The sequence below is a fragment of the Trachymyrmex cornetzi genome, unplaced genomic scaffold, assembly GCF_001594075.2.
Source record: "Trachymyrmex cornetzi isolate Tcor2-1 unplaced genomic scaffold, Tcor1.1 scaffold1103, whole genome shotgun sequence".
NCBI classification, from domain to species: Eukaryota; Metazoa; Arthropoda; class Insecta; order Hymenoptera; family Formicidae; genus Trachymyrmex; species Trachymyrmex cornetzi.
The window spans coordinates 5,346-17,359 of record NW_017295658.1 but is presented as its reverse complement, the minus strand read 5'-3'; the positions used below and the strand labels follow the sequence as shown (position 1 = coordinate 17,359).

Here is a 12,014-nt window from a genome sequence, read left to right as displayed (position 1 = left end):
AAAAAAAATAATTGTTAAATCAAATTAACATTTTTTGTATCAAATAAATGTATCTTTATAATTAATAAATATTTAGTTGGCATGTATTCAACTAAATATTTAATAAAATTGACTATATTTTTTTTCAGTGTAGTATAAGGACATAATATTGCGTGGATAATTACGTTTATCATCGTTTATAATCTGTAATAATACACACGAACAAAAAAAATTTATCGAGGAATAAACAAGCTAATTTAGATCATCTGTGTGTTTATTCTGTCATTCAGTACTTGTTAGTTGATGTGTACATACTTCATCCTCAAATATAAGCACCTTACGCCGTAATTCTCACAAAATTTTTTTAGAGGATTTGCAAAAACTGTTTTTGATATTCTTATAAAAAGTATTAATACACGTTCGTGTCTCGCGCAGCAAGAATTAGTTCAAACTAATTGCCAACGACCTGGAAATTATGACGGAGACACTACAGGCTGTACTGGTACCATCAATGATCTTTGGTTCGTTCTGCGGTTTCGGTTTGTTCGAATATCCTTTTGGACATCCTAGGCCATACCTCTCTTACTTGTATGTCTTGATCATATTGGGCTTTCCTTCGTACTTCGTTTATTATCCACTCTATGTATTTTTATTAAAACTCTCTATAATCATGTGGATAAGATTCTTAATGTTAATCACCACGATTATATCTATACTTGTTAGCTTCCTGTATTTTAAGGTAAATGTTTTATAAGTACTCATAGTCCCTAATGTTAATTCATTAAAATTTCTTAACACTTTTTTTTATTACTTTTCCATTGAGAGCATTATAGGCGTCTTCATCTCACAATTATGAGCAAATACAAGGAACTCCACACAAATCATAAAGAAAATGGGTTTCGGTCAAATTGCTTAAAATTTTAATATCTTTTAACTCATGTCAAGCTTACTAAAAGTCCTTATAAGCACAAACATCTAAATTAGATTTTACTCCAGGACCTTCGGAAGATCATCACATCTTATACGGAAAAATAGTCAAAATAAACCTTTTTTATTAATATTAGTTATAAATATTGCGTAATATTCATCATAAATATATACTGTACACATATATGTCACGGAAAAAACTATCAGATATAATATCACGAGAAAGTATTATATTTTGTAATATATCTTATAAAATATTATTACCGCATAAAACATCCAAATAGTTCTATTTTATTTTCTAATTCCAAGAAGCGTGTTAGGATCTCCAAAGAGGCAAGATGACTCACAAAAATCAAGCACCCTATTATGTGAGAAGCAAGGGAATTCATATAAATCACGCATTTCAAAGGTCAAAGGAATGAAACGCCCGTCGTGTTCACGTCGTTCATTCTGTATAATTCTAAGTAATAGCGCAAAACTAAAATCATAAACACACCATTGATCAGGGTTGGATAGTAACTAGTTAAAACGTTAAAAGTTAAAAAAAAAGTTAATAAAAAAAGTTAAAAAGTTAATAATTTTTAACTTAACTTATTTAATTTTAAATGCATTAATTTTTAATTTAATTTAGTTACTTTAAAACTTTAATTTATTAACTTTTTTAAATTAAAAATTTTTCTATCTCTCTAATGCTAATATTTTTTTCTATAAGGTCAAACATTAGAGAATCAATTTAGAAAGTGTTCAATGATCTTTTACGATGAGATATCTATAATAAGAGTCACACCATACGGTAGTCAGTTTTTATTGACTCGCTAGGTTTTGTCAATTCCCGCTTATATTTAAATCACACTAATTTTAGATATCATAAACGTCATATTTCAGCAACGTAAATATGAAATGAGCCTTAGATGAAGAATTGTTGTAGAACAGTATGTACATCCGCCCATTTTTTAAATTTTTACGTATATTTTTTATCAAATATCTAGGATGTAATCGTAAACATGCATGAGCAGTCGTTTCAGAAGTTAAAGAAATTAAATAAAGGTATAAAAGAGAGAGAAATAATGCAAACATATACCCTTCTCTCTCGCAAGATTTTGACGCCTTATGCAGGGTTGGTTAAGTTAATTTTTTCTTTTAAGTTACAGTTAACAACCTTGAAAATTTAACTTAGTTAAGATACTAGTTAATGTATCATTAAATGAATTAAAAGTTAAGTTAATAAAAAAAAGTAATTGAAAAATTAAAAGTTAAATTCCTTTCTATTTTATGATTTCAGAGTCTTACAAATAACGGAAATGACAAACATATACTTCATTTAGAATATACTCTATATTTTATTTAAACTTTTTGTTTATATATACTGTTATATATATATAGATTTCAATTTATCAAAAACTAGATACATTAAAATATACGGATCTTGCTAGATTGAAATCAATATATAATGTAAATAATATATACAGACAAAACTTTTAAGTAAAATATATCGTATGTTCTAAATAAAATATATTTTTGAGTCTGAGACTTAACTTCAAAAAATTTAAATAAAAAGTCAATAGTTATCGATAAAATGTAACTAAATAAAATTAATAAGTTAAGAGTCTAAAATGTAACTAAGTTAAGTTAAAATTATTTAACTTTTCAACTTTTTAACTTAACTTTTAGCTTTTTAACTTGGCACTACCCAACCCTGGCCTTATGGTGTAACTGTTATTATATACAAGTAACCGATATGTGAATATAAAATTAAATTTACCTTTTAGATTAATAATCTATATTTGTATTCCGGTCCAAAGTAAATGAAAAAAAAATTTTTGTAAACTAATGTAATTTTAAAACAAATTGGTTTTGTTATAGTTCTAAAGTACTCTTAAATTTATTCAATTTTCATTCTAAAAAATTTTTTTCTATCTCTTACAGTTTCAGAGATATTCGCTTCGAAAGAGAAAAACCGATTTTTTCTAAGGATGTTTCACCCCTTAAACGTATGGGCACCAAAATATGCGTCGCTTATTTTTGTCTGGAGAATAACATACCAAAAGCTCATTAAAATCGGACGGGAACATTTGGGTCCCTTTCCTGAAAAGTTATTAAATTACATGAATCACCTCTCTGCAAAAATTAGTTCGGTCAATTAATATGCCTGATGATATATTTGGTTCTTTTTCTAGGAATGTCTGTTTTACAAATAAATTCTTTGCTTTAAAACCACATTCTTTTGATAAACTTTTTTTGGTAACAACTTTTTAACCAACAACGAGCGACGGCTAAAATTTGTTCAAAGTCCCTCGGGGGCATGACCTTGACAATATATTTCAAGGTCAAGGTCATTGGAGAATAGTTCCTTATACTGAATAATTACCTTTTTTTTAACTTAATTAAAATTAAATCAATCTTAACTTAACTTTTATTAAGTTAATTTCTTATTCCTTAAATTTTTAACTTTATATTATTGATTTTATAAGCCATTAACTTTAACTTAATTTAGTTTGAATAAAACATTAACTTACCCAATTGATACATATACAAATGTAGAAAAAAGATTTATTTCGATATTGAGTACTTATTCATATAAAATGTAAAATTTTTTGTAGGTCCTAGAACAAAAAGTAAGACATTTAAAGGTTTGTTATCGTGAAGATTATTTTGATCAGGTTGACGTGAGTTATAAATTAAATATTAAAATTTAAAGCAATTTGTTCGAAACACATTTTTCGTAAGATTTGTGCGGAGTTCTTTATAAAAAGTTTTTGGATAAATCAATTTTTATGTTCATGTTCTTATTTAGTGTAATCAAAATCTGTTTAGTGAAATTAATATTTGTATTTATATTACTCTTCCAAATTAGCTTTTATCATAATATCTTTAATCATGTGTTTCAAATACTAATCTTTCTTATAACTGTTTTATCTACCATCACATTTTCTGTACACATGGCAATAACAATTTTTATTCAGATATAATAACCTTTTATGAAGCATGATTAATCAATGTGATTTTTTAAAGGAATTGAAAATGTGCTTGCACGAACTGTCCTTAATGGATGACACATTGGAAGCAGTCGGTTTGCCAAAGAAATACCAACGTTTGCGTAAATGGACAATTCGAATAACAATCGGATGTTTTGTATATATGTTTCTTGATTCCATGACACCCGCGGCTTACTATTCTTTGCGATATAATATCCATATAACAAGAATAATATATTTATTTGTTGAAAAATTTTTTACGCAATTTGTATATGTCTCAAGTGCTCTAATTTGGGGAACTTTCTTTGGGTTAGTATATATGTGAACATTTATTTTGTTAGCTATTTTTTATTGATAGTGTGTATTAAAATTGTCTGTGTGAAACATTTAAAGATTTTTTAAACTATTAAGTACTAAAATTTTATATAAAATTTTATCAGTATTAGCATTGAAATTGTAAAGAATATATACCAAATAAGCTAAATGGAAAAATGATAAAATTTCATTCTATTATACACATATATAGTTAATATAAAATGTAATAAAACATAAAAAACCAATAACGAATTCCTAATCTAGTCTAACTTTGATTATTTATTAACGTAATGATAATATATACGTATATTATGTATATATCACAATTTTAATGACAAACATAACTAAATCTCTTTCATACAATTCAGATACATAAGCTTTAGATTTCATCAAGTCAATGATCGTTTACACGTGTTCTATTCCAAATTTTTCGAAAATAATGCAGGCTATAGAAGACAAAACAGATCCAATTCAGTGTGTCAACGGATAACAGAAACTGAGGATTGCAAGCAATGTATATGGATTATAATGTAATTTTTTTAAAAATATTACACACGTGCGCGCGCATGTATTATATGTATGTATGTATGTAGGTGAACAGTGTGCATCATTTTAACTTTCACATTGTAATATTAAATATACCAAAAATTTTGAAAAATTTGAAAAAGAGTGTTCTAGAGTGCAACAATTCGAGGACACATATTGGTCACGTTATTTTTTTCCAGACGGAGATATGATAATAACCTTTTTTAAATGGCATTAAGGTTCCTGAGCCGAATAAGCCCGGAACCTCATACAGACACTGGCGCTTTGACACAGAGCACTGATTGGTGAAATGTCGGTTGTGGGGGTAAAATTTCCCCCATCAGCCGTTTTTCACCAATCAGCGTTCGGTGTCAAAGCGCTGTTGCTCGTATGAGGATCCGGACTAAGCCCCATCGCTAAGGCTCGGTTGCACCAACGTTACTTTGATTTTAAAACCGAAAAGAGACAGGGATAAAAAGAGTTTTAAGCCTCGCTTAAAATTCAAGTAACGTTGATGCAACCGGACCTAAATAAGGTCCATTTTTAAACTATTCTTGAAAGGAGGACCCTAGATGTCGCATACGATATCCTAGGATTAGAGTCCCTATAATGTGAGTCGGGACATGAGGGGGCGGTCGTCTCTGATTGGACGCCGCCATTTGTAGGCTCCTTTCGATGGGGTAGTGAATCTGTGAATCAGTGTGAGCTGTGTGGTGCAGTAGTACAGAGAGACGCGAACGCGAAATCGGACTCTCACCAGTCTCACCATGGAACGATGTGCTTAGTGCTATTTGTCATGCAAGATTAACACAAGGGATCAAGACATCAATGTTCCTTAAAAATGACAGGAGAACTCAGTGAATTGCGGCAGTTCGAGCACTGGACAAACCAAATTGGAATCCGACAAAAGGTTTAGTGTTATGTGAAGTACCTATGTTACATATTGGAAAACCAATATTGGGCCAATATTGGTTTTCCAATATTGGGCCAATATTTATTTTCCAATATTAAGCCAATATTGGTTTTCCAATATTGGCCCAATATAGAGAAAGGTAGTAAGGGATAAATGTTCCCAATGCGCATGCGCAGCGTCACGTTTTACACACTGTGTAATGTACGAATGTGTAAAAGCACTGAACAACTGCACAATTCATACAGATGACGGTGCTGCGCATGCGCATTGCGAATATTTATCCCTTACTACCTTTTTCTCTCGCACAGATGTGGCTTCACATTCAGCGCCCTATCCCCCTTCCATTTATATATGTTTTAAGCCCTAACCATACCCAGGTAGCAAGCTACGTCATTTTGACGTCAAATGACGTCTTTGTGACGTCAAATGACGTCATTTTGACGTCAGCTTGCTACCAGGGATACCGCATACAACAAAATGGAGCAAGATCAAGATTCTTTAGATTCTGCTAGATTCTTTCGTTTTATTCAAAAACGCGTTGAACTAGCCTAATTTTATTGATTTTTTAGATAAACTGTATAATTACAAAATATTCGACAATCATAACCTTATAATTTTTTGCGGTAATTATTCAGTTTAGCTACCACATCTCAAAAATCAATAAAATTAGGCTTATTCGACGCGTTTTTGCATGAAATGAAAGAATCTGGCAAAAAAAGTGTCGCTCTGCCTTGTGAGCTGAGATATTAAGCGTTAAAGTTGACGATTATTGAGGTTAGGAAATCTGTCAATGTCGCGAAATACTGCGATGCAAGCATGCATTGCGGTTACCTTTTTCATGCTCTGTGACAATTCAATAGTTTAAAAATAATTCACTGCTTTAAAAACAATCCTAGAAATAACCTTAAAAAATATGTTTTAAATGTTTTTATGATGTTTTTATCATCCAAGTGATTATTCCGCATCAAAATAATTGAATTTTGTAATAAATTCGCAATAAATAATTGAATTTTATAATAATAATATTCATATTCACATTCCGATGTTTGTTTATTCTTTTTCCCCTATGATTAATTATTTTATAAACTAGAAAAATTTAAAATACTGTTAATATTATTTCCAATTAAAAAATTTAAATTCAAACAATTTGATCAATTTAAAGAATTTCCTTTTTATTTTAACAATTTGCCTTTATATGTTACCTTTTACAAATAACTTATATATTATTATTATTTATCATTATTACTTATTTATTATTTCAAATATTATTACTTGAATTAAAATTCCCTTAAAATTAAATTTAAATTAATGTTTATAACGTGATATTAAATTAAATTTTCTATTTCAAAAATTTGCATACTATATCAGTATCATCAAAATAAATAAAAATAAATAAAAACACCCATTAACAAAAAAATTATCGTCCACTTTCTTGAGCGAACTTGGATCTTACGAATTATGAAGCAAGCACCTGACTCACGGAGCCAATCGCACTGTTTGGAAGTATTACTACCCGGAAGGCTCATATGGCTCGCCACGGCGCGCTTCAGATATGGCCAATTTTCATAAATTTATTACTCCGAAACTAAGGCTTATTCAATCAAACATCGAGACACGTATCTTTTTTTTCACTTCCAGAATAACTAAAAAAATTGGGGTCGAAATCCTAGGGTGAGTCATCTGGTCCTCCTCTTGTTAGATACGATCGAGCAGTCCATGCTCTTTGTCTTTGTGCTTAAATGTAGCTACCGGTTTCGTCAGACCGTCGTTTGATTCTGTGTCACTATCGTCAACGCGGAGTTCTTGGCTGAGTACTCAGGAGCCTTAATTAATTTCAACTGTATGTAAAATAATTACACATTTTGTACCAATCGCAAATTACAATTATATTGTACTGTAATTCTAATTCTACGATAATAATAATTTATTTTGTTTAATGTTAGTACTTCTCCTATGTATCACTATGGTTTTATTAATTAAAACAGTTACGATTTCTTTATAGGCACGTTCACCTACAACTATGCCTTATATCTCACAAACTAAACAAAATATTCAAAATACCAATGTTACTTCAAATGTTATGGAGTTTCGTAGCAATTATAACCATTTATAACAATATACGTATTATTTTATCAAGAAAATATGAATTCTGGATACCTGAAACTATTATAATGGAATTAGTTCATTTTTTCAAATCGTTTTCGTTCACCATCTTATTTCTTACAGCAAACTACATATGTCAATCTATTTACAATAAGGTACAGTAAAATTAAAACATTAATAATTATTTGTAACTATAATTATTTATAACTAGAATTAAAAGCACAAGCAACAATTTCGCAACATTAAAATTACAAATATCGAAGCCTTCTTCCAAATGACGCAATCTTTTGAGTACAAAATTTTCCGTTTTTTATTAAAAAAATTTTTATATTGCATAAAAACAATTTTAGATAAACGAGACAGTAGCAATTCTTCACAAATTGTCCAATTATAATCTCGATGAAGAGTTACATAACCTGGTAAATAATGATAAGATTTTATGTAGAATTTTAATTATTATATGCGTAATTTTACCAGCGCTCAGAATTAGAAGTTCGGGCATGTGCATAAATTTCATCGAATGATTATGTAAAAATTGGGACATTATAAAATAGCAATTGTATTATTCGTTTTTGTTATTTGATTTGTCAAGCATCCGTTTTCGTTTATTATAATTAAAACAGAGCAATTGTATTATCTATTTATGCACGTTAGAACATTAGGATACTTATTCACACATGCTAACGCCATAGGTAGGATGGGCTAGGAAGTTTTATGAATCATTTTTTATTTTATATGCAAAAGCGAATATTTGTAATTTATCGATTATACTATCAGTGTCTTACAAAATAAACACTATCCATTTTAGCACATAAAATTGAAAACATTTTATGAAACTTTTGCAATTAGTGTTATACGTACAAATAGTCTAAAACATGTATATAAAAGAATATATCTACTATTAGATTCAAAAATCAAATTCAAAATGCTGAATTGTATATACAATTTGAATTACTTTCAATCATTTTTATACATCGCCATTGATTTTTTTCAATATGCCGTTTACTCAACTAGAACTAAAATAATGGAGTTAAATGGTTTAACTCAAGAGAATATATTAAATTTAAAAATTAAATATTAATGCTAACATTATTTACTCTGAAACTGGAAATTGGATGGATTTTACACATATTGAAGTTAAATTGTTTATTAAAAATAACAAAATGTTATTTAACTTAAGGGATAGGATTGCTCCTTTGATATCTAACAATGTTATACATTTGATGTTTTATAACAGTGCCTTAATTTTTTACATAGTCGTTTAGAGCTTAAGCGTGTATCCGAACTTTCATGAAAGATAGTGTTATATATCTAACAAAAACATTTCAATTATTTTATTTAATTATTTAATTTCAAATAGATTTTACAATTTATATTGCAAATCAAATTCAGGAAGGTAAAATTTTGTGTGGGATATTACTGCTATGGATATAATTTCATTTACCAGGTACGTCCTATATTATTATAAATAAAATTATAATCATATGTAATAAAAGAATATATATATATAACAGAACAAACACTTCTACATTCAATCCTGCAAATTACATAAATATCTATAATAAACGACAACATTATATTAGAATCACTTTTAAATTAAATGCATTTGTTTATCTTTCATGGTAATTTTATGTGTATAAAAATCTTCTTTAATTCTTATAAATAATTTAACACAAATATTTTCATTAAGTATAATGAAAGTATAATATATTTTTTTCAGATGTTCGATACAGCTTTGACCTTCATGATAGTTTTAATACAGGTACAGAATCTATAACGCAATGCTACAAGAAAAATCTGTCAGAAGTGAGATATTACATTTCCTAAAGATTTTTGAAGGACGTTACAAACTTTTATGAGCAACAATTGCCCTCTTGTAAATCGATCGTATTTGTTGTTAGAAATCACACGGCAATACTATGGAAACAGTTTTCGCCTAGAGTCTTACTCCCATAAGTTGCAAGTAATCTGTCGGTATTTTAACTAGAGGTGCACCGGATATCCGGAAAATATCCGGTATCTGGTACTATCTGGCACTTGTTTACTATCCGACCGGATAGCTAGATATCATTAATATGCGGGAATATATCCAGTTGAAATTTGATATCATTAATTTTTCTAGAAATAAGTATGCATATTCACATGATGTTATAATATCTCATACATTGGTACAAAGTTACGATCTTTTTCTCTATAGGCTTTTTTCTTTTTTAAAAGACACTGTCTCAGAATTCCGGATATCCGGAAAATGTCGAATATCCGACTTGAAGAAGTTACCTTCTCGGATATTCGATCGGATACCGGATATCCGATATTCGGTATTCAGTAATTTTACGATTCGGTGCATCCCTAATTTTAATTGAACAAGTGTTGTCGAGCTATCTGAACGTAAACGAAATGTGATCGAAATCCTGGTTAAGTGTAATAAGCGTGATAACATTATAAAGTATTAGGAGATTTCATTTACTCGGTAAATATTTCAAAAAAGTATTATGTTTTCTCTTATTATGTTTCATCTTAGAGCCCTTGAGGTTCACTTCAAAAAATTATTTTATTAAAACACCTGAAAAATCTTTTAATGCTTCTGTTCTCTTTGGTGTCTTTTATTCTATTCTACATTATTTTTTTTAATCGAGAAATTTAACTGAATGCATTCCTCTGTTGGCGATGGCGCATACTATTCGACGATGCTGCATTTCTAATCAATTGACAGAAATATGGACTAAATATTGTGTGTGTGGATAACATTGTAAACATGGAATGTTACAAAAAATCTAAAATTCAAACAGCTATTACTTGATAAAAAATAGTCGTACTATCATGAACCGAAGTTCGTTTGAAAACTATTGAATTATATTTTCACGTGCCGCTCATTTTATTTAAAAATCAGTTTCCTTTTTGTTGCAAAATTTTGTTAATTTTGACCAAAAACATTATTTTTGCCTATTTCATTCCAATTTACTCAAAATCCTAATGTGCTGGGCTAATTCTGGCAATAGCATCGTGTTCAGTGCGAAAAAATCTTCAGGAAATATACTGTCACATTTCGGAAAGAAAATAAAAAAGTGATTTTTTGTCGCACTGTCCTCAGGATCACATGTTGATAGAAGCTTCTTTAAATGTTTGTTGAACATTAGATACGTATAGAAAACGTATATAAAACGTACGAGGTCTGTTCAAAAAGTATCGCGAATTTTGAATTTCCGCGGGTTACGTATATTCGATTTTCGATTTTTTTGTGGCGTTATGTTGGTACTCATGTCTCTCACTTATGCCGACAAGTTCGGCCATTTTGAATGTTCAGTTAATTTTTGACAGCTGCTTTGCTTGCACGTGTTTTGGTTCGTCTTCGATTTCTGCCTATTCCAAAAAATGGATCAAAGAATCTGTATCAAATTTTGTGTGAAAAACAAAATTAAATGCGCGGACGCATTCCGAATGTTGGCTGTGGCATATGGTGAAGCTACCTTGGACCGAAGCAACGTTTATCGGTGGTACAAAATGTTCTCAGAGGGCCGAGAAGATGTGAACGACGAAGAGCGTGCCGGACGCCCGAGCACGTCAACAACAGACGAAAACATTGATGAAGTGAAGAAAATAGTATTGGCCAATCGTCGAATCACCGTCAGAGAAGTTGCTGAGGACCTAAACATATCGATTGGCTCGTGCCATTCGATTTTTACCAATGATTTGGGCATGAGACGGGTCGCCGCGAAATTCGTGCCAAAATTGCTCAATTTCGACCAAAAACAGCATCGCATTAACATTGCTAAGGAGCTGTTGGACTCTGCCGCAGCCACCGTATTCCCCAGATTTGGCCCCCTGTGACTTTTTCTTGTTCCCGAATCTGAAGAGGCCCATGAAAGGACGACGCTACGCTACGATTGAGGAGATAAAGACGGCATCGAAGGAGGAGCTGAACAAGATCACAAAAAATGATTTTTTGAAGTGCTTCGAGGATTGGAAAAAACATTGGCACAAGTGTATAATATCTGATGGGGATTACTTTGAAGGGGACAAAATAGATATTCATGAATAAATAAATAATTTTTGAAAAAACACAAAATTCGCGATACTTTTTGAACAGACCTCGTATATGAATCAATAGATGCTAGGGATATAATACACCTTTTACTCTTTTTAATGCACAAGAAAATGATTTCATCAGGGAATGGAAGTAACTCGTTAATTATAACAAAGTTACAGTTACAAGTTGCTTTTTTGGTAACTTTACTGGTAACTGCGTTACTTTTTTCTTTGGTAACTGTAACGGTAAC

The 12,014-nt window shown here is 30.2% G+C and overlaps 1 protein-coding gene across 1 annotated transcript; it reads left to right on the top strand.

The window, feature by feature from the left end:
- The first annotated feature begins 10,884 nt into the window (after nt 1-10,884).
- On the top strand, nt 10,885-11,700 carry LOC108763288 (putative uncharacterized protein FLJ37770). The gene has a single exon (XM_018510782.1). The coding sequence runs from the start codon at nt 11,110-11,112 to the stop codon at nt 11,563-11,565; it is 456 nt and encodes a 151-aa protein (XP_018366284.1). The 5' UTR covers nt 10,885-11,109; the 3' UTR covers nt 11,566-11,700.
- The last annotated feature ends 314 nt before the right edge of the window (nt 11,701-12,014 follow it).

Excerpts from the sequence above, each read along its gene's own strand:
- LOC108763288 (XM_018510782.1), top strand. The coding sequence starts at position 11,110 with ATGGATCAAAGAATCTGTATCAAATTTTGTGTGAAAAACAAAATTAAA.